Below are 22833 nucleotides of genomic sequence, written 5' to 3'. Positions count from 1 at the left end.
ATCCCTGTATGTGTTGGTGACTGCATTGAGGGTGTTGTTACCGGGGACAGCTGTGGTGAATGTAGTGGAGAAGGCTGTGGCGAAAACTTTGGTGGTGGTGTTTTATCTCTTGCCACCTTTGCCTTTGGCTGCATTTCTGACTCCTGAAGTGCCAGCTTTCTTTTGATTTTAATTGGAGGAAGAGTTTGTATTTTTCCAGTCTCTTTCTGGATATGCAGCCTCCTTTGGGTATGGTCTGGTTCCCCCATACTTATTTCCTGCTCAAATCTATGTTAATGCATTTGGCCGGAAAGTCCTTGCTCTTCTGTGTAAGAGCCTAATTTTGGCTCCAACGCTTCTATTTTCGGTACCGAAGGTTTCGAAACAGTCTTTTTCGGTTCCGAGGTAACTTTCTTCACCCTGGGTGTGTCGAACTCTCGGTGCCGAGATGGTTCGGAGCCTGAATCTCGACCGGAGTCGGATGTCTTCGGCAGTTGTGTGGCTTTTTTCGGTGCCGATGATTGGTCACCGTCTTTTCGCTGGGTTAAGCCATGGCCTGCTGGCGGTGACATCCCCTTGGCCTTTACTATCTTGGTCTGAGTCTTGGACGGGGCAGTCTTACTCACAGTTTTCTGCGTTATCGCCGGTTGCTCACTTTCGGAGTCGTCTGAGTCCGTTTCCTGGATGGAGATTCTTTCCTCCTCTTCGATGTCCATCTGTTCTCTTGGTGTCAACGTCATTTGTAGTCTTCTGGCTCTTCATTCGCGTAGGATCGTTTTCGATCGAAATGCCCGACAGGGCTCGCAAGTATCCTCCCTGTGTTCCGGTGATAGACACAGATTACAGACCAAGTGTTGGTCTGTAGAAGGATACTTCGCGTGGCACCTCGGACAGAAGCGGAAGGGGGTCTGGTCCATTAGCTTCTATGATTGACCCAGTCGGTCCGACCAGGCCCTGCTAAGGAGTGGAAGCCCCGAAGGGCCGCCGGAGCGCTTCTACTATCGGTGTCGATATACTAACACTAAACCGGTACCGAGCGCGAACAATACAGTCGAATTTTCGATGTTTAGCTAACTTTCCAGATTCGAAATACGGAGTGAAGAGGAACACGTCCGAACCCGATGGCGGAAAGAAAACAATCTAAGATGGAGTCGACGCCCATGCGCAATGGAGCCGAAAGGGAGGAGTCCCTCGGTCTCGAGACTCGAAAAGACTTCTTTGAAGAAAAACAACTTGTAACACTCCGAGCCCAACACTAGATGGCACGATAATGCACAGCATGTGTATCTGCAGCTACACATGCCATCGAACATATATATATATATATATATATTCACTGAAAAAACAAAAGGTCACAGGCATGTTATAGTTATAAAATAGAAATAAAAAAGCCTTGGAAATTTGCTAACAAAAACTAAAGGTTACAGAACCATTATAGTTAGGTTCATATTTTACACCCACAAAGCCATAGAAATTCAGCAGTTATTGTTATACTTATCTCAAGAAACTATAACTCGTGACCTAAGGTAACTATAACTTGTGCACTTGCCATGCAGTTTTCTCATCAATAATTTAATTGCTAATTTTGCAGTGATATTATCAATGATGTCACAGAAGATACTATGGCAGATGTACTATGTGGGGTAATTAGCAGTGCATGGCGAGGGCAAATGAGTGTTTTTGTGAGTGGGTCTATTATTTTTTTTAAATTATGGTTTGGATCCGCTGAACTGCGATGAGTGCTGTGAAGGATTGGCGGATCTTCTTGCATCCCAAAAAACATTTTTGGTTAATTTCCTGCCCTTGAGTGGTCCCTCAGAGACGTCTCTATCAGTCCCATGGGGTCAGTATACGTGACATGATACATACATACTCACTACTATCTGACTCTTTTCAGAACAATGCCCAAACAGAGATGAAGACTGGCTGGATCTATCTCTGGGGCGATTAATAGACTGGAAAGATACCAACAAGATGAGATTAACAGGTATGCGTGTGCACCATTTAGGATTTTGATGCTAGTTAAGATATTGGCTAGGAATAGACAAGAACCAAAGACCAAGAACCAAAAAAACAATCTTGACATGAGAAGGCCTCTAATAATTTAAGATCCTGGCCTTTAAACTGTGTTTTCAGCCCTAAAAGACTTCTATGTGGCCGACATGGAGGATATTGCTGCATTCAGCAGTTCATGGCAGATAATATGGGCATCTGAATCAGGGGCAAGTGCATGTAAGGGTGCAGGAGACCAAATGAAGCATCAGTGGTTGCAACAAAGGACCAAGTGGGTCAGTCCTCCATTGTCTACTATGGATACCAAGTGGGTAGTGGTAAGGCTTGACCCTATAGAACGCCCTTGTAGTGCTGGACTGGGAGGCTCCCCGTACCCAGGCCCAGGTGAGAGCCTTCATGGGCTTCACTGGGTATATCAGAATGCAATATTCAATTCAGGAGTCATAGCTTCTCCCCATTCTCCAAGTATAAGCAGAGAAAGGCAATCTGCATTAAGGAGCGCTAGAAGACAACTGAGGATGTGAAGATGTTGAAGGTTTATGATTATGGTTGGAGAAGTTCTCTCCTTCCTCAATGCAAAAGGGAGGGGTACATCTAAAGGTCTATAACAAATACTACCTGGGAAGCAGAACAAGGCAGCTGCTGAAAAATAATGCTATGCCATGGACTAATCATGTATCTACTTCAATTGCTACCTCACCAGAAGAGGTCCGCGATTCACAATATTACACTATTCGTCTTGCTGCTCCTTCAATTTCTGTTTGATACATCCACACCATTTCGACATGCGTACAGAGGTCCATTAAACTTACAATAAAATACCCCTGTTTTGTGTAACTCTTATCACCTCTGAGTAAACTTTGATTACTCTGCCTCACCATGCTGAGAGTAACGTGGTATAGGAGAGTAACATGGATACAGTTTGGGCCCAATAGTCGAGTCGCACGCAGATATCAGACATAAACAGGCCCTATTGTTCCAACTGGAGTCCTGTAACTCATAACCACCCTGGACTACTCTGAACAAAGCCTCACAGCTTGTGTGATGACGCCCTCACCCGGCTTTCCTTCTTTTGCCTTGGTTTGCTGCATTTCTATATTTATGGCCACCATTTATAGGTGTTTATTAATTTTCCCCTGAAGGATGGTTAGCCCACTCCTTCAGTCAACAGCTCCATTTTTCAAGCCTTCGATTGCCCCTCTTTTTGTCTCATTTTCATCTATCCTGTCTACAGGGCCAACATATTGTCCATGTAGCAGGTCTGAATATAAAAAATGACAGAGGTTTGTAGCCAGCAGGAATATCACCCACATTTAAGCTTATGTAATAAACTGTCCCCATTAATTACTAATAAATACAAACCAAACAACCCATGTTTTGGGATTAGGTAAAATTATTTAAAGTAAACCGTGAAAAACACAAATCCCAAACAGACAGCAAAATATCAAGTAAGAAATGCAGACATTGGCTGTTGAGTAAAGCAAGTTGAATAGGAGCTTTTGCAATAGGCCCCTGAATACCACACACGCATTATCTCCCATTTACCTACCACTACTTCACACATGTATATTTAAAAATCCCTGACTACACCCACTATTAAAACAAACAAAAAAAAACACACATCCACACCACTCCTCTAATATGGAAAATAACACAGCTTTTTCTGATCGTGTTTCAATTTACACTGGGTCTGTGACCCCCACTAAATCAGACAATTCTGGACCTAGAACTGGACTCTGTTAGAGGGACTGTTGTGCAGCCCAAAGGATTCATCTGGACTGCTGTCCTGGAAGGACTGCCCTCCTGCTTGTTGCCCTGCTGCTTCCTGACTCTGCTAGAAGGACTTTGCCCTCCACCACGAGTGATCTCCAAGGGCTTGGACTGAGCTTGCCTCCTGTTAAGAAGTCTCAGAACCCTCAAAGCCTTCCTCTCAGAAGGAAAATCCACTGCATTGAAAATTCAATGCAACGCCTCACAAACCGAAGGCAGCGCATGACTTGGGGCTGAAAAATCACTGGATTAAGGCAACAGATTAATTGCCATCCAGCCTAACTTGCTCCTAGCTTGTTAGTCTATACTACACTTGGGGCCTAATTAGGAGCTTGGCAGTCAGATTGCCAGAACTCCAATACGGCGAGTGAGGAGGCAGCCGCCAAGCCGGCAGTGACCCCGCCATGAAAAATCTGGAAGAAAGGAAAGTCATTATCAGCACAGCGGTGCCAAACTCAGCACCTCCATTGCTGACCACAACTTCACCGCCACCAACCCATCGGGATCTCTCATCCTGGTGGCAGCAGCGGTGTGGTGGTCGGACCGCCACAGAGGGTACGGCAATTCTGAGGACTGCCATACTCGTAATCAGGCCCTTAGACACCAACTTCCAAAAAACAGTGCAAGGTCCGTCCAATAATCTGCTCCAAAAGACCAGCCCTCGTAGAAAAAAATAATAATAATAACTCTGCTGTAGGAGACCCACCTCTCCCTTATCCAGAAGGGAAACTGAGGACTTAAGAGAATATTGAGATGTGCCCTGAAATTATTGTAGTCACCCCTGGCCGATTCCCTAAAACACCCACAAAAAACTGTGACCTTTTCAGAGAAAAGGACAAATGGCATGTGTCTCTCACCTCTTCCATGACTTGTGTGCTTGGACAGGAGTTTTAAAGAGTCAGACTGATGTGCCTAACATCCCTCATCTGCAGGTGATTTTGCAGAGCCCCAACCAGAACCTAAAAAATATTAAACATACAGAAGTCCATACTATGTTGCAATGCTCCCATTATTTCTCAAATAGTATTGGTTTGCCATTCCTAGAAAGATTACTGTAAGTACCGCTCCAATTAAAATAAAGTTACTAACCGCTGACGAGAGCTATTGTATTTCTATAGTTATACACAGAGTTATTTAAAGGCCCTGTATACCATAGGCCTTTAAGCCTGAAATCCGAGAATCACCTACTAACATTCATCAAGTAACCAGTCAATCTGCCTTGTCTCACTGCTTATACAAACTACTTTTGTGCATTTTCAATCTGCGTTGGCCTATGCTACGAGGAGGGTCTCTATATGCAGCTCTTGTAACTTCAGGAAGTACACAGAAGATGCTGACTGTTGTATCTTCTTTGGTTCCAATATTAGAAGAACTAAACAAGATCATTTTTTATAGCTACTATACAAAACAAAAAGATACAGAGAGCATTCAAATCCCTTCTCCAACCTGTTAAAATGAGCAAAAGAAATACATATAATTGAGCCCATTTAATTTTGTATGTCTGCATTTCTAGCAAACTCATGTTAATACAGACCGGGTACACAGGCTTTCTCTTACACTCTAATGCACACTACAGGAAAATGTTAACATAGCCAAGTCCTGTATTGTATGCAACATTACCTAAACACAAGAAGCATTTGCAATGCAATTGGTCTAGCATCTTCTTCAGTTAGAGCTATTGGCATTGTAAATTCATAACTGGACTTTTCTTGCAACATAAATTGGTCAACCCTACCTCAATTTTCTCTTTTCCTGCCATATAATTCCAGTGGCTCAGCGTTCAACTAAACCACTTCCATTTACCTTATTCCTCTATCTTAAACATGTACAATTATCATATAAACCTTTATCAGAAATACACTTTTGGCATTAAAGTGTAATGCTCAAAACACCATAACAAAAATATCATTTGGGAGGGACTGGAGGGTGAAAGGAAAGAGGGAATCGGGAGTAGAGATTGAGAGGGCAAGTGGTGTAGTAACAGTGACATGGGCCCTTGAGTAAGAAAGAAAAATGTTTGACTGCAGTTTCGGTAGGAAAATACAACAGTAATTAGAGTTGAGTGAGGTCCATAGGTCTCTGGGCCACAGTGCCACTGCGCCTGTTGCTACATTGATAACTAGGCCTCAGGAGAGAAAGCGGATGGGGCAGAAAAAGAGAAGCAAAAGGATCGAAACAGACAAAAGAAAGAAATAGAAGGGGCTACAAAGAAAGAAGGTAAAACAGAGCAAGAATACACAAAAGAAGAAATAGAGCAAATATGTGTGACACGAAAGAAAAAGGACGCTAGAAAATGAAAAATAAGGAGGAAAAAATAATGAAAGAAGTGTGAAAAGAAAGTGAAAAATGAACATTAGAGAAAAAGTGAAAGGATGCATACCAAGTCAAAGGAAAGAGCAAATAAAAAAGATAAAGAAAGAATGAAGGGAAGAGAAGAGAATAAAATAGTGAAAGAATGAACGCCTGATGAAAAAAAAAGAGGAACGAAAAAAGGAAAGAAATAACCAAGTTTTGCAAAGTTTGAAAGAGGAGGTAGCAAAAGGAAGAGGAGAAAATAAAATGGAGAGGAGTAGAAAACAGCTGAAAGAAAGAGTGAAACAACATGTGTATTTTGAGAGCTGGAAAGATAAAGTGGGGGAGAAAGAAAGCATTGAGAGTAAACAGAGTAAAGGAAAGAACGGAGTGAGATAGGTGTAACAGACCCTCCGAAATAAAGATGGCAGCTAAGAACAGATTTTTTTGGCTCCCCCTTGTCCTCAAACAGAAGTCAGTGTGTGGAAAAGCAGGGGGTACTGCAGAACAGCACGAGGTGCATTAGCAGAGTTGTGTGTGAACCCCAATACAGCAATATTGGGGCACTTCAGATCAGGATTGGGGGAATAGACCGAGCTATCTCCTGGCCTAGTGCTGGAATAACAGAAAGGCAGGGAGGTGAGGAATGAGAAACGGATCGTCGTGTAATTCCTGGTACTGGAATAATGGGCGCTGCAGGTTAGGGTTGAGGTGCACTAACAGAGTTGCGTGTGGGTTGCAGTACTGGAATAATAAGGGGCATACAAGGTCAGAAGTGAGGTATGTTAATGAAGCTATGTGTGGAACCTAGTGTTAGCGTGCCAGTGTTGCCAAGTGTTAGCCTAGAGGTGCCCTGTTGAAGCTGCAAATAGGGCCCAGTATGGAGAACCAGAGAAGCAAGGAGTCCTGAAGGGCATGTGTGTGAGCCTTAGTACTGAAAAGGAAAGTGCACTGAATGTAAGAATTGATGGATTCTGCCAGATCTGTGGTGGTTTCCATCAACAGTGGCGTTGGATGTTGGACTTGAGGTGCACTGGCTGAGCTGTGTTTTGCTCTTTTGGATCCACTAGTGGCTTGGCAGTGGGACTGAATATTAGACTTGAACTGCTGTAATGTAACTGTGTGTGAGCGGGTCCCAGTATAGTAAAGGAAGTGACCTTACCGGGGGTAGAACTGTGTGGGGTACTGGCACAGCTGAGGGGCTTGGAGTGTGTGAACTGAGGTGCACTGATGGATCTGCGCCCAAGGTCCCAATACTGGAACAACAGTGTGTGCTGTTTGTGAGGACTGAGGTGGTCTGGCAGACAGCTTGTGTGGGGTTCTGGCACAGCTGAGGGGCTTGTAGTGTGTGAACTGAGGGGCACTGATAGAGCTGCACCCGAGGTCCCAGTACTGGAGCAGTAGAGTGAACTGACTGCAAGAACTAAGATGCTCTGGAAGACAGCGTGTGTGGGGTTCCTGGCACTGGCACAGCTGAAGGTTTGGCGTGTGTTAACTGCGGTTCACTGATGGACCTGCGCCTGGGTCCCAGTACTGGACTAGTAGAGAGTATTGACTGCGAGAACTGAGGTGCTCTAGCAGACAGCATGTGTGGGGTTCCTAGCACTGGCACAGCTGAGGGCCTGAAGTGTGTGCACTGATGGAACTGCGAGTGGGAATCCAGTATGGAGGAGAAGTGGGATGGCAGAGCCCTGGAAGAGCTGGGTGCCTGGGCTATAAGCAATTACAAGCGATCCTCCACCATTGCTCTCAGCACACAGGCAGGCTCACTTGGTAAAATAAAACATCCAAGCCACGGGAGGGCGGGAGCCAGGCAGCTGAGAGAGGGTGCAGAGAGCACACAAAGACCAAATGTGACCACAATAACAGCCTGATTTATGGTCTTGTTTACAGCTAAGCTCAGAGGAAGAATGCTATACAAATGAGAAGGGAGTTTTCCCTGGACAGGAGCAGGTAAAGTAAAAGAAAAAGTCCCCTTCAGACTAGATCAACAGGACAAAATGTCCCTGCTCCCACACAAAAGAAGGTTGGGACAAAGAGGCTTGACTGACCACTAGCAGGCAAGGATGTTTAATTGACACTGAAACTAACAAATGAAATAGATGGAAGGCCACAGAAGTATACCTAAAAGTATACAAGAGTTCCTACGCTTATGCTCGACCTAAAAAAAAGCAAGCCACACATGTTAATATGACTCAAAAGTAAATAATAACTCAAAGTCTGAGGGACTCACTGCCTCTATTACAGAGCATTCAAAGAGAAAATTGCTGCATATTCAGGGAAGAAGCATAAATCTTACTGACCTGGAGGAATTAAAAATAGCAAAGTCTACAAAGCATTGTACTCATCACCCTTGCCGAACATGGGAACTGTGTAATTGCAAACTGGTCATAATCCAGACTTAATATTTCTACCGGAAACCTGGATACACAAATGTTTCAGGTAACCTTAGACATGCTGGTCCCCCAAGGATAGACATTCATCTGACAAGACAGAATCAATTGAATAGGGAGTGGAATGGCAGTTTCAACAAGGACTTCGTAAAATGAAGACATTCAGCATAAGAACAATTCTCAACGTTTAATTACTTAACAATAGGAATTAAAATAAACAATCAACATCCAACTGATTTTCCTCACTAGTAAGGAGTTCTATGAACAGCTAATCGCATTATCAGGGTGGCGCAGCAATGTTTGAGTTTTGAGTTCATGTTTAAAATCTCCCATTTAAAGAACATATTACTAAAGTATGATGTGGTAGCGCATTGTCATTTACAGACAACACTTTTTCCATAGAAATGGGCACAAATGTTTCCTCTAACTTGCAGTTTGCTGATAAAACTATATAGCGTATGAATAATAATGTGTGGAAATTGGATTTCAGCAAAAATAAGTTATCATCTGTACCAAGTAAAGTGTTCTGATTAGTATTATTAACTATTTGTACAGTTAATTCACAAGCTCTTTAAATGTAGTGTTAGAAGAGAAAAACTGACATCTTACAGCTTTTCATTTCACACTGGTTGTACAGAACGATTGTTTGACAGTTCACTGTTCAAAATACTCTTAACTCTGCAGTCACAGAAAGAAAAGTAAAAACCAACCTCCAGGATAAAATAGGCAGTAAACTGTAAAAAGACATAAGCAGACATGTGACCTCGGTCTTTGAATATGGAGCAAATATGATAAGATAAAAACAAGGTTTAAAGCCATCCTTATCGCTCACTCACTTTGAGTGGACAGCATATCTCCTCTTAGTCAGCGCACTAGAACAAGTCAGTAGGCCCTAAAAGTAGCTTGCCCTGATGAAATCTGACTTGCCATAACAAGTGGGCATGTATATTTCTCGAGACCTTCTAATATTATCATCCAAATATGTAATATTCAAACAAGCTATACGCTGTGTGCTAGCTTCACTTTTAATGACAATAGATGGGAAGCTAATGATCGAGCGAGTACCAGCTGACTGGCCAGATCATTCCACCAGCCTCCTTTTACTCAATTCTAGTAAAACTATTATCTCAGTCCAAACAAAAATGCCAAAGCAGTAGGTCAGAGACCTAAATGACCACATAAAGTCACCCTATCCTCAGAACTAATCTATGAACTACCATACATCATTCAAAGATACACAAAACGATCAAACATTACTTAGAGACCATGTCATAGATCACAATGTGAATAGCCCCTAACTCCTCGACAAGAAAAAGTTAAAAGCAGTGGAGTGGTTCAGGAACCCAATGAAGAAAATGAAACATGCGGAACCATAGACAGAATATGGTGTTAAAGCAATTTATAAAAAATCTGACCTAACTCTGAATAGAAAGAAATACAAAAAAAACTTGTTCTAAAACCCAAAACACCCTTCAACGAGGTAGAAGGGCATAAAGAAACTTGAGAAGCATTCTCCATCTTCTTTATGGAAAAGGTGGAAAAGACTGAACTATTCCTAGCTGTCACACCACAGAAAACCCTAAACCAGATTTAAAAAAATTCAGGTTGCCATTTACAGAAATATCTAAAGAGGACATTCTTAAGCCCATCGACAAAAGCAGACTTTCATTTTGGTTTACTGAAGTAAAACCAAGATGCTACTAGAGTGGCAGATCACCTTAGAAGGAGGGGATTGTTGCAGTGTGCAATGATGGACACTAGAAGCATACCGTAACATGACATATGAAAATTAGATAACATATAAACTAAGCAACCACAATCTCTATGGACCATAACATATATACGTCTATGCATCTATTTACATGGCACATACATGTAATTAAGTCATAAGAAACCTATCAGTTGTTTTAGAAGAAAAAAAAAAAAGTATGGTTATTTTCCTGTTATGTCATTACAATGTTAGGTTAAAGAGGGAAGGCTCTATTCAATAAATCTGGGGAAGACAATCAGAATAAAGTGGTCCACATTTGGCAAGTGTGATGTGTCTGATGCAGATATGGCCTTAGAACAGGTGGAATTTCAGTTCTCCTTTGAGCAAGTAAGGGTGAGGGATCTTGCTGATGTTAGGGGAGATGGAGTGTCAGAATCTAGAAGCATTTCTGGCTTCAATCAGAAGTCGTTTTAGTAAGAGTAGTATAAGGGGATATGTTTTCATAATTTCTGGTGCCTCAGACCAGTCTTGGTGCTGTATGATGAACTGCCTTCAATAGGGTCAAGGTGGATTTTGGGTAGTTTGAGAATTTTCATAGTCTACCCTAGCTTGAACAAGTCACTGGATAACTATTTGAGGTCCTCTTCAGGGATGAATGGCTTTATTCGTCTCATCAGCCTAAACTGATATTGAGCACTTTTTGCCAGTATATTAATATAGGTTGCTAGATTTAAGCTTTCGTGAAGCAAAGGGATTTAAGTACTGGCAATTAGGCATGGGTTACAATCTCAAACATTGAAAGCCTTAAGCCAGGTTTGAATGGTGGGGTTACAACATGGAAGAAAAATATGAAAACGATTTTTATTTTTAGAGGGTTGAGGTTCAGATGATGAGCGGACATCCAGAAATGAATGTTATCCAGGATCGTGGCAAGAGACACAGAGGGTCATTACAACCTCGGCGGTCTTTTAACAAGACCGCCGAGGGACCGCCGTGCGGAAGACCGCCAGTAGTGGCAGTTTGCCGCTCGGCGTATTATGACTGTTGGCTGCTCTCCATCCTTTTTAGGACGGAGAGCCGCCAACAGCCATACTGGCGGGCGGCGGGGGAGTGGAGGTTGCTCCACCTCCACAGCCACGCCAACAGAACACCGCCCAGCGAATCACGTGCTGTGATTCAGCGCGGCGGTGTTCTGTTGGCGGTGTGGTGTCGGCGGAGCAGCCCCCATGGCTCCCGTCCCCTACCGGTAACCGCCATGGTCATAATACTAAAAAAAAAGACCGCCAGCCTGTTGGCGGTCTTACCGCCGCTTTAACTCCGTCCGCCAGGGTTGTAATGACCCCCAGTCTTTTATGAAGGAAGCTTTTCCAATATCATTTGTTTAGTCTGAATTACAAGTGGAAGGTATTTCTCATGAGAGATCTTAAAGGTTCCTCTTGAAGGTTAGAGTGACAACGTTCATATGGAGTTTGAGATTTGTTGGCATCTGTTCTCTAAATAACCATGAGAGAACAATATCTTTATACCCCATTCTCGTTTAAAGTGTTTTTAGGAGGGTGGAATGGTTAACCTTATCAAGTATTGCAGATAAGTCAATAAGACCCTAAAGACAGAATTGTCCATTCATTCAGAATGCAGAGATCATCATCACAACTTTGAAGTACAGAGATAGGAGATCAATAAAGGTATATTTTTTTCTATGAATTCGTTAATTTGAGTAACAAAACAGGTTTGCATGAGTTAGGAAATGGAGGTTGAACACCAATTAAAAGTTATTCAAGTAACTCTGGTCCCATGCTGGGTTGTTGACATTTCAAACAGTCACTTGCCTGATGTGAGACCAGGTTTTCTTTGAATGTAGGAGAGAAGTAAATGGTCTTTGCTCTTCCAACAAGGGGTTTAAGGAAGGTTTTACACTTTCATTTTTGTGTTAAAAATAAAAAAGGAGAATATCTCAGAGTTTTCTAAGGAGTTGGTTACATGGAATAAAGTTGATTGATTTGTGGTTAGTCTTTAGGGTGCTTTTGTCAAGCTCATTTCTGGCCTAAAAACCACAGCTTTCTCTCAAAGTGCTTTATTATACATTAATTGTGTCGATTTTGGAAATTATGGGATAAGGAGTTTATTGAAGTTCTATAGTTTTGAACAATTTCCTTGCTTCTTTAAGCTCTTCTGAGAGCCACCGAGCAGTGTTTGTTTTCTGTATTTTCAAATTTTGGGCAGCTAACTTATCTATGATCTCCTTCGTGGATGTGGTGTATTGGATGGAGTGTGAAGGGGCTGTTTCTGTTCACAAAGATCACCCTAGAGACACACCTATAAAACTACAGGTAAGAGGCATTGAAACTTGATGCTTTGGTAAAACCTGTTTTGGGAAATGCTAATAATCATTTAATCAGAAGATAAGGGGTTGTTAAAAACCTAGTAGACCTGCAGTATGGCACAGTAAGTGGCAAAAGAAGCAGGTTGCTTTCAAAATGTACTTAGTGAAATTAAACTGATCAGCCCTTCAATGTCTAAAGATTACTGTGACATGAGTGGTGCTGCTGATTCAATATACTTCCTTACAAAAACACAACTAGCAACTAAACTACACCCTGTGCAACCAGCAACATGTCCGTATATTCGTGTTTGGATGTTGGCCAATAGCAAGCAGAGGTGAAACATTTATAAAACGTTATTCTGTACTGCCATTGACCGTTCTGTTGAAACAGGAGCCATTTATGTAAGCATCAGCTTGGTGCAAGCACATTCACATGACTCAGACCTGTTCAGACAAACCACCTCCTAAATTATGGTGGAAACAGAGGTTTGAGTCTGTACAAATTACCATTCAGAACTAGCAGAAATGATCTGTCAGATCTACCCAAGAGACAGTTTCATTTAAGTAGAAAGAACGTCCTCCTTCTGCTACCTCACACAGTTTGACCCAGGAAAATCATATGCGCTATTCCATCTGCCTCCCTGTTCTTCACACCTACTCATAAGCCAACACTCCCTTCCACCCACACATAAAAACACAATCACAATTCACCCACCTCGGTTCGCACATGTTCCCCTGTAATACTACTGACATGGAGTCTTCAGGTTTTTGTCAACAAGAATTACTCCACTTACCAACCCCACTGTTATGCTTCCCTCATTAGAACAGCAATATGCACAACTAGAAGGAATGCCCTTGCCTGCTCAGTAAGTGAAGCTATACTATCTATTACAGTGTTTGTTTTCTTGAGTGCCAACAGCTGCTAGGAACCACACACCCTCATACGAGATAATAAATGAAAACAAATGAAAGTGGCTACACCTGAACGGTTATGGCTGTGTCTTAACACTAATAGGATTCATTGAAGAGTAGATCCTCACCACAGTAATAGTTATTCAGCAAAGTGGGGTTAAGATTTGAGCCACAAGACAAAAAACATATCTAGAAGCAAAACTATCTGGTGGAAAAGCACAAAGGGAAAACTAACAACTATAGTAGTTGGTAAGCAATACACAGCATGGAAATTATACATCTCTTTACATTTTTTGTTCACTTTATGGTACAAAACAGAATTTTGTCTTGGATGGGAGCCATGTGCAATGAGTTGTACGACCAGTAGGAGACATAGATCACTCGCAGATGACTGTTCCAAATGTGCCTTTTGTCTAATATAATCAGGTGCTGCTAAGAACTTAAAAGTTACAATAAAAATTTGAAAAGTCATTACCTGGTCTGAGTGTATAGAGACCTTTCACAATATTTGCCATTGTCGAGGGGGTTATTTGGAAAGGAGTTGACTGAGCATCTAACAGTAAAGCTGAAACATGAATAGAAAAGAGTTAGTTGCCATCTCATGAAGCCACCCATTTCATTTGATCAGGTGTTAACCTGCATGGATCAGACAGACTAGAAAAAGTTACGTATGTACGTCATGAACATTGTTTACTTGATAAATACTCAATATCCCAACAACACAGCTATCAAGAAACCATTTGTTTTCTTTTTTGTTTGTGTTTTATACTTTAACAAGCATTGGCAAACCCAATAGGTCTTGGTGCTAAAAAGAAGAGCTTTCAGGTGTGCCTTTTTTTTTTTTTTTTTTAATTAGCCACATGCATCAAGATACATACATACACATGGCTGGCAAATATGCAATGGGTTTTCTAGTGAAGAAAAACGATTACAAGATCAATGTAAATTCAGGCACATCAAACCCTCCAGCAAATTGCTGGGAAACCGGTCAACGAACAAAAGGTGGGATGTGCTGCCAGTAAGTGCCAGCCAGAGTGACATCCATCAATAAGGTGGAACCTGCTGCCCTCGAACGGCCGCTCTGCAGCAGACTGTTATCCCCCCCACCCCCCTTCATCTGCAGTGCCAGACTGGGCTAATGCTCAGGTGAATGGTCCTTCAGTGCCTGAAGACCCCACAGTGGGCGACTCCATTGCTGTCTGTAATCTTGGTTTCACAAGGTGGATCTTTAAAGCAATTGCTTATAGTCTGTGCCGTCATGGCCTGAGAAAGGACCGGTAGAAATGTGTGCATGCTCGGAATTTTAAATGGAATATGCATGCCCGACATACTCCAAAATAGGAACATGTATTTAAAAAAGATTTTTTTTACGAACAGTGTCTGGACGCCAGGACAGACGGCCAAATGCTGGCACTATCCCAGAGTAAATCCTGGACGTCTGGCCCCACTTGGAAGAGATGGATCCATCACATCAACAAGCATGGCTCCTGCTTGTCTTACTGCTATAGCGAGTGGAAACTGCATGTACATCCAAAGGCAGCGACAGTTGAGAGGCCGATGCACAGGGAGAGGATGTCTGTGTTGCAGAAAATGTGTTTTCAACGCTTCACAAGCAGCCTGTGCATTGTACACTACATGCATGTCCTTTTGCACTTGAATTGGAGTGCGTGAAGCAGTCTGTGGCTGGTGAGACACCAATCTGCAGGTGCACAGCGCAGTTTTCTTAGTTTTACACTGCTCGAAAGGAGAGTGGAATGGAACTAAAAAGGTGTAAGGAAGGACATCGGTGAGTGGATGCATTTAACCTTAAAGTGAATATGGTCATGTAAAATACACGTGTCTGCTGCGAAAAGCGATGCCACGTTGTACCCTGGATTGCATCAGGTCATTAGGAATATTTAAGTGAACATCGGTCATTTGTGTCAGAGATGAAGGATTTTTCCTTGAACCATTGTCAGCCCTCATTTAGTCGGTGCAGCCGGACACGCTCCTATTTATGTTAATAGCAAATGCTTATGAATCTTTCCACACTTCAAAAAACGATTCCCTCACCCCTGTAAACTAAAATTCCCATGCCACCCTGCCACACATAGGCATAGTTACTAGGTGCCTGAAGGAACTAAACACATATTTTGTTTACATAATCATTAAACATAATTTTGTTTTCAACTCACATTGTGGAAACTTTGCTCATCTACTCAAAAGGTACTGATATCCAAAGATGGGAGTTTGTTTACGGATCTATAATTACAATACCTTCATCAGCTTCATCACAATTATTTTCAGGGGGAAAAAATTGAAATATGCCCGAGGCCAGGGTTAGACCCCTCCCACCCGACAAAAAAAAAACTTAACATAATGGGGAGCTGTGGCCATCAGCCAATAGGTGAAGGGAGCCGTGGGTCAAAAAAGTTTGGGAACCACTGGTCTAAATGTATTTTATATATTGTAATCTATATGTTTGCCAACACACAGATAAAGCGGTCTGTATCTAAAATCTAAAAAAGGTGTACCTATCAAAATCAAAATTCACTAGAAAATTAACACCCTTTTCACGTTAGCAGCAGTTCTCCTAATGCCTTTCGGGATATGCTGATCGAACAAGCAATTTTCCTCACATTATGAAAGGTTTTGCTGTCAATTAGTGGAGTCTGCTCTTAGCAGAAGAGTGTTCTTTTTGCGGAGTGCACAAAGGTTTTGGAAGTCGTATTAAAGTAGCATTAAGGCTGAAATGAACCATGATTAAAAAAAAATGGTTGAAAGAAAAACATTACAAACCTTTTTACGGGAGAAGGTGCTGGCATGTTGTTCCTCTGGTCAATTGTGGTACAATACATCTCTAGAAAACAAGGTTCTCCACCAAAGGGCTCAGGCAACACAACAAATTGAGCACACTGCATATAGACTTATAACGTTGAGACAACATTCTCAACATGGTTTTACGTCCAACATTAAAATGCTTGATGCATTTCGTGATTGTTTTAACAAAGTTAAATCCTCTTTACATAGGGGCCACTTTACTAGAGAACCATGCAAATCAGGATTTGAAAAATGTCCCACAAATACATGATAGCAGAAGTGACATAGATGATAGAGTGCAGGTTCCATAACACACTTTTAAACTAAGGCTAGGTAGATTTTGTTTACCCCGAATAGACTGCTCAAATTAGCATTATCCTTAACCCCTAAGATACTAATGAAATTGGCATTATCTGTTTTTAAAGCGATGCATTCCGTAGATTTCATACTGTGGCTCTCATGATTTCATATTTCCCGCTGATGTTATTTATCTTTCAGAAAGGTCCTCTGAAGTTGTGTAATTAATAGGGGGCGTTCTAGTGAAGCAGCTTGCCATATTTGCTTCTGAAGCCTGGTTCACCCAACCTCATGATGGGATGGTTTTCCAAAGCAAAGCATGCTAAATTATTTTGTGATCCTTAGTAACTAGGACCAAACGAATCCATGGACTACATAGACTTCTTCAGAGAAGATGCTTGAAGCTGTGGCCTCTGAGGGGCATTTTAAAGATGTGCTTGACTTGGTCATGAAGGAGTTAAAAAGTAACTTCTATCTGGACCGTTTGTGTCCAGATATGCTCTAACTGGCAAATTTAAAGGGCAATAGTCCATTCAAAATGTAATAAAAAATGTTAAGTGGGAAAGGTGATCACTCCCCGACCCTCCGGGACATGTGGGTAGGGTCCCAAATGGAATACCCTTAATTAGCTAACACAACTAGGGAGACGCGCGCGACGCTGCTGCTGCTGTTGTTGGAGGAGGAGGAGGGGCTGTCCCAGGGCCGGGAGCCCTTTAAATTCAATATCTGCACTCCCGATCGCGGGATGCGCGCGGGACACACCCGGGCGAAGCCCAGGCCAAGGGCGGGCCCGTCCTTTCCCGTCATTGCCAGGAAGAGGCAGGGCAGCTGTGCCCCTGTGAGTAGAGAGTCACAGACATCCATATCTCCGGGTTCTAACTTAGAATCCAATAGGTATGAAAACCCACATAACCTAGTAGAGAGCCCTAAACCAAGCCTGCCTAGTCGGCAAGATGGTGTGTCCCCCCCCTTATAAATTGTAATAACCGTTTTTCACCTCTTGCCCTAATGGCGCCACTTGAATCAGAGAAGATTATGCCAAGGTATATAGAGGAGTTAATATCATTCTCAGCTATCCAGAAGGAAAAGCCTGCTGAATTACAGCTAGTACAGATAAGAGCTGAAATTCTGAGTCTTAGGGAGTACCTTACATCCTTTAGCCATATGATATATGAGAAGTTGGATGGCATGACTGCCTTATATCTCCAATTACTGCAGATATATGGCAGTCATCATTAAAATCTGACTCTAACTCCCTGGCGAAGCCAACCTTATTAGCTGAAACATCCATGACAGGGAGGTGTAGAATTGACTAGTCACACAGCGCAGGCCAAAGTAACAAAGGCAGGCCAGAGCTATGGAGCCAAACAGGAGGGGCTCCCCTTTGTAATGTTTTGGTGGGAAGGGACCAAGGTGATGTGTCTGCTAGGGACAGAGCTGAGGGAAGATCTTCCCAAAGACAACCTGAAGTTGCCAGAATGTCCCAGAATGCTGTGAATCAAGGTTGGGACAGGAGTGAAGTAGCACACTAGGAATAGCCAGGTTTGCCTGGCTTCCAGAACTTTCCACCCTCACATAAAAATCCCAGCAAGGGAAAGGCTGATGTCGACACTAAACCTGGTAGTGATAATGGCGAAAGAATGTCCAGTTGGAAGGGGACGCCACCTGATACCACTGTAAGAATGGAATGACGGCCTGACTACAGCTGAAGCCCTGGATTAGTATGGGTCTCTCAATTGCCTGCAGTGCAATCTCCCTTATGCTGCCAAGGGACAGTTGGGCGACTGCACTTTCTAGGGGACTCTGACCGGTTCTCCTAAGGTTTCAGTGTACTGATCCTGCAACTGGTAACCGCCATCAAGAAAATTACCACTGACTTTGCTGATACACAGGTGTCCCACAGAAAGGGCAGGAGGCATGGGACATGGGCACTTCAACAGGGATTGTGTTCTGATAGCTGCTGTGGAGGGGCTCAGGAAGCCACCCCGCAAAACAAGTGATCGCACCAAGAGAGAAAGCACAGGACCGGTCTGACGCAGGAAGTATTTCAGACTAGCTCCCCACAAGAACCACCCTTTATCAATCAATCAGTGATTTGTAAAGCACAATTAATCACCTGTAGGGTCTCAAGGTGCTGTTAGTGGGCGTGCTGCCCAGTCGAAGAGCCAGGTCTTGAGGTCCTTCCTGAACTGCTTCAGTGATACGGTCTGCCTGAGCTTGAGAGGTAGCGTATTCCATATACGGGCTGCTAGGCAGGAGAAGGATCTTCCTCCTGCTGTGCTTTTCCGGATCTTGGGAACAACTGCAAGGGTGAGATGGGAGAAACAGTGATGCCTCTTAGGTACGCAGAAGGCGAGGGGGTGGTTGAGGTATGCCGGTCCTATGTTGTGCAGTGCCTTGTAGGTGTGGATCAGGAGTTTGTATGTAATGCGCTTGTTGACTGGAAGCCAGTGTAGAGCTCTGAGGGGCGAGGAGATGTGGCTGTGTCGGGGAATGTCCAAGATGAGTCTGGCTGCTGTATTCTGGATTCTTTGTAGCCTTGATTGTAGTTTCTTGGGGATGCCTCCATAGTATGTGTTGCTGTGGTCCAGTTTGCTAGTGACGAGTGCATGGGAGACTGTCTGCCTCATGTCGGAGAGTATCCACTTGAAAATCTTTCACAGGAGTCGGAGGGTGTGGAAGCATGATGATGAACTTGGTGGGTCATAGATAGAGAGTAGTCCAGGATGATGCCCAGATTGTGTGCGTGGTCCGTAGTGGCAGGGACGTTTCCCAGTGCGGTGGGCCCCCAGGAGTCATTGCAGGCTGAAGGGGTGGAGCAGATTACGAGGATATCTGTCTTGTCTGAGTTGAGTTTGAGGCAGCTGGCTTCCATCCAGGCGACGACTGCTGTCATCCCATTGTGGACATTTCTCGTGGCTTTTGCAGAGTCCTCGGGTCTGAAGGCCTGAATAGAGTGCTCCTGGTGGCTACAGCTGGCTACGGGGAACAAAATCATCTCAGCGCTGTTAAAATCCAGCCAGTGGAGCAGTGATTATATGCTTTTAAAATTCGGTCCTTGGACGGACAAAACGCTAGACAGTGTGCAGCACTCTGCTCCACAAACTAAAAATGCTCCAAGGTTGCGTTGAACACCCTGGGTTTGGGTGGCAGTTGCAGTTGAACAGAGGTCGTTTTGAAAATAAACTGACACCCTACCACAACCTGTTCCAACCTCCCACCCAACCCATCACCACTGTACCCATTACTACCCTATGCCACTGCAGGCAGGGGTAATGCACACTGCAGGCTGGCAGGAGCAGAAGAGAAACTGCTTCTGCTGGGCGGGAATAGAAGAAAGAAATGTGCCATGTGTGGGTAGCTAGTTGGGGTAGCTCTGGAGTGGGCTCATCATGCTGCCCCATCATAAAGAGGCACACAGGGTTTCAAAAATTAAAAAAAGAGAAAGTGTCACAGCTTCTCATCTTCAGCTAGTAGAAAGTCACTTATTTAATATTCACTGCCTTGGGCTGTGGTTCGCCCCATTAAGTCCCTAGAAGAGCTCTCAAAATCTGCTTACTGCTGTTTTTATAATGGACAGGGGCATCACCAACATCTTTTAAAATGTGCTTGGGGGCTGTAGAGATTGTAGTAGCCCCCACAAGTGCCCTAAGAAAAGCCGCCCTAATTCTCCCAGGCAGTTGCGTTCAAGTCCTAAGGAGAGGTGTTGCTGGTTTTCAAAGCTCTCCCTAACCCTGTGCTTTCGCACAGAGTCTGGAGAGCAGGGATCTCTATTAATGAGTCCTGGAGGCAGAGTAGCCACCAGTAAAAAGTAGAAATAGGATTCCATGACACGTTACTATTAATTATGTTGTTACCGGATAGTGCAAAGTATTATATTATAACGAATGGTATTCAATGTTGTAATGTCCCCGTAGGTTTCACTTGTGTTGCAACCGTGAGTTCCAACATGTTTGCTGCTTTTTACTGATGTGGTGATATCCTGACAAACATAATAAGTTTGCTTTAGTCATAATTACATTACCCTGTATTATAATATGGTGTCTAGTATATGAGGGGGTTATGTGATTATAGAATTCAGGGCTATCTAGGTGTGTAACATGTTATAATGAATTCAGCAAAGGCATTTCCATTCACATGGTATTATGTATTTGTAAGTTAATGCATAGTATTTAACAGCATGTGGATAAGAAGGTAGTTTTCCTTTTTAAAAGAAAAGGTACTAGCTGAACAATAATTTATTGATTGTTATCGTTGTGTGCTAGTGAGCTGCGGTTAATAGCTCACATCCCGTCCCTTGATTAGGCCAGGCCTTAGGCTGCTCTGAGAGAAACAAGAGCTAGAATGGAGTACTTGGTTCCCAGTAAAGAGGAATTTGCAGACTTATTACTTGTAAAGCACCCACATCCTTCACAACTAATGACTGAATTTCTTACAATGGTGCAGCGGTGGGATCAATGTTATCCAGTTCCAGAACACACTGATAAAAAGTTCAGTTGGCCCCCATATTACCTATGTTTTAATGCACAAATGTCAAATTGGAAGGCTCTGTTGGAGGTTCAAAGGTCTGGTTGTGCGAACTCAAGATTTGGAAAAGAAAAGCCTCCATGCATACATTACATGTGAACACACTGATTGATGCATTTACTGTGTTTATTGTGACCAGTTTTCATTTCTTAAATTATGTGATGGCAGGATAGGCTTTGAGTGTTTTGTTCGAAAGATCCAAGTTCATAGTGTTCCTTGAACCCCAACACTACACATGTAAAGCCTGTATGTCAAGGGTTGTTCTGTCTGTTTTGGGTCCCTGACAAGTACCCACACCATAGATTAGGATTGGCGGTAGGCCTTGCTTTTTATGTTGTAGGAAATGATTGAGGTGCTCCAGAAAATATTAACCCTGCAAACAAGAAGGAAGTGGTCCCATTTATTAGTTTAGGTGTAACAGAGACACTCTACTGCAATGGAGACGCTAAAACCCAAAAGGAATTCTGAAGCTTGGAACTTGTGATTGTTAGCACAGGGTCATTACAATCTAATGAGGTAACCCACAGAACCTCAAGAACTGGATACAAATTAGTACATTCAAAAATGGTCCTGTTGGTAACAGAAACAATTTTAGGCGAGCCAAAATTTCTTTAGGTCTATGATTCAGGTATGATTCAACATATATCATCAAAAACAGAAGAAAAAGAAAACAAAAACATATCACCAGGAAAGAAGTTACTGCACGTATCATGTATTATGGCAAAGGTACATGAAATCATGTATGTACATCTCAAATCAAGGTTGCACCAACATGTGCAGAGGTGTGACATAAGTGCTAGTGCAAAGTGACATTGTGACAGGTAGTGACCAGAAATATAAAATATAATAATACAAAGAGGGAATAAAAGATAAGTGCTCAAGCCGCCTGCTGGTTGTCTATCAAGTATCAGTCTATCCAACTCGCGAACGGCAACTAGAAGAATTTCTTAGGCTTCCAATGGGGAAATTAAAGCTTTAACCTAGACAAATAAAGAGGGTTGATGTTTCAACCCAACGTATCGCGGTTATTCAGGGTTGAGGATAAAAAACTATACACCACATTCTACAGAAAAGAAACAGAGCATAAGACTCTGCTTAGATACTCGAGTTACCACCCAAGGAATCTGTGTGATAATCTTCTCTACAGATCATTCCTGCGTATTAGGAGTAACTATTTGCTCAGGGAGGATTACTTCAAGGAATCCAATATCTTCTTATTAACTAAACTACAAGAACAAGGTTACTCCAAAGGACTACTGAAGCGATCGCGTAAAAGGGCATAGTACCGCCCTTGTGACACACTGCTGGTACCCAGAGAAAGAGCAGATGAGTCACATGAAAGAATGATCTGCGTAACTACCTTCTGCACTAGAAGTAATCATATAAAAAAGATCATTAATAAACACTGGGGGCTTGTCTCGGATGAACGAAAACCCCATGTATGCCTTTAAAAATGACAAAGCTAAAGGACCACATGGTGAGTGCCCTGCTTAGATTACAGACAAACTCAAATCTGCTTTTACTTTGGAATCCCAACCCTGGAAAGCATGTGCCCTCACGTTGACCCTTAAGGATTTCATACACAATGGTTGAAATTACTCCCTGAAAAGCCACACTAATTGCAACAGCATGGACATACTTTATGTCATCAAATGTCCTTGCGATCAGTGGTATGTGGTGCAAGCGTGGCAGAAAGTCAAGGCTAGAATTTTGCAACATTGTAGCAGGATGCGTTGCAAGGTACAAGGAGCCCCTTTAGTTGAACATTTTGTTGCCTTTAACCATCCTGTAGAGAGCCTGAAGTGCTTTGTCATGGA

General features: G+C 42.8%; 1 protein-coding gene across 1 annotated transcript in view; it reads right to left on the bottom strand.

Moving 5' to 3' along the window:
• CACUL1 (CDK2 associated cullin domain 1) overlaps nt 1-22833 on the bottom strand; it is a 378635-nt gene that overhangs the window by 135514 nt on the left and 220288 nt on the right. Inside the window, exon 6 of the mRNA XM_069239246.1 lies at nt 13869-13958. Within this exon, the coding sequence (XP_069095347.1) occupies nt 13869-13958 (90 nt within the window). The remainder of the gene's footprint in view (nt 1-13868; nt 13959-22833) is intronic.

Source organism: Pleurodeles waltl, chromosome 6, assembly GCF_031143425.1.
Source record: "Pleurodeles waltl isolate 20211129_DDA chromosome 6, aPleWal1.hap1.20221129, whole genome shotgun sequence".
NCBI lineage: Eukaryota > Metazoa > Chordata > Amphibia > Caudata > Salamandridae > Pleurodeles > Pleurodeles waltl.
The sequence above is the reverse complement of the archived record's forward strand: the minus strand, read 5'-3'. Positions and strand labels throughout refer to the sequence as shown.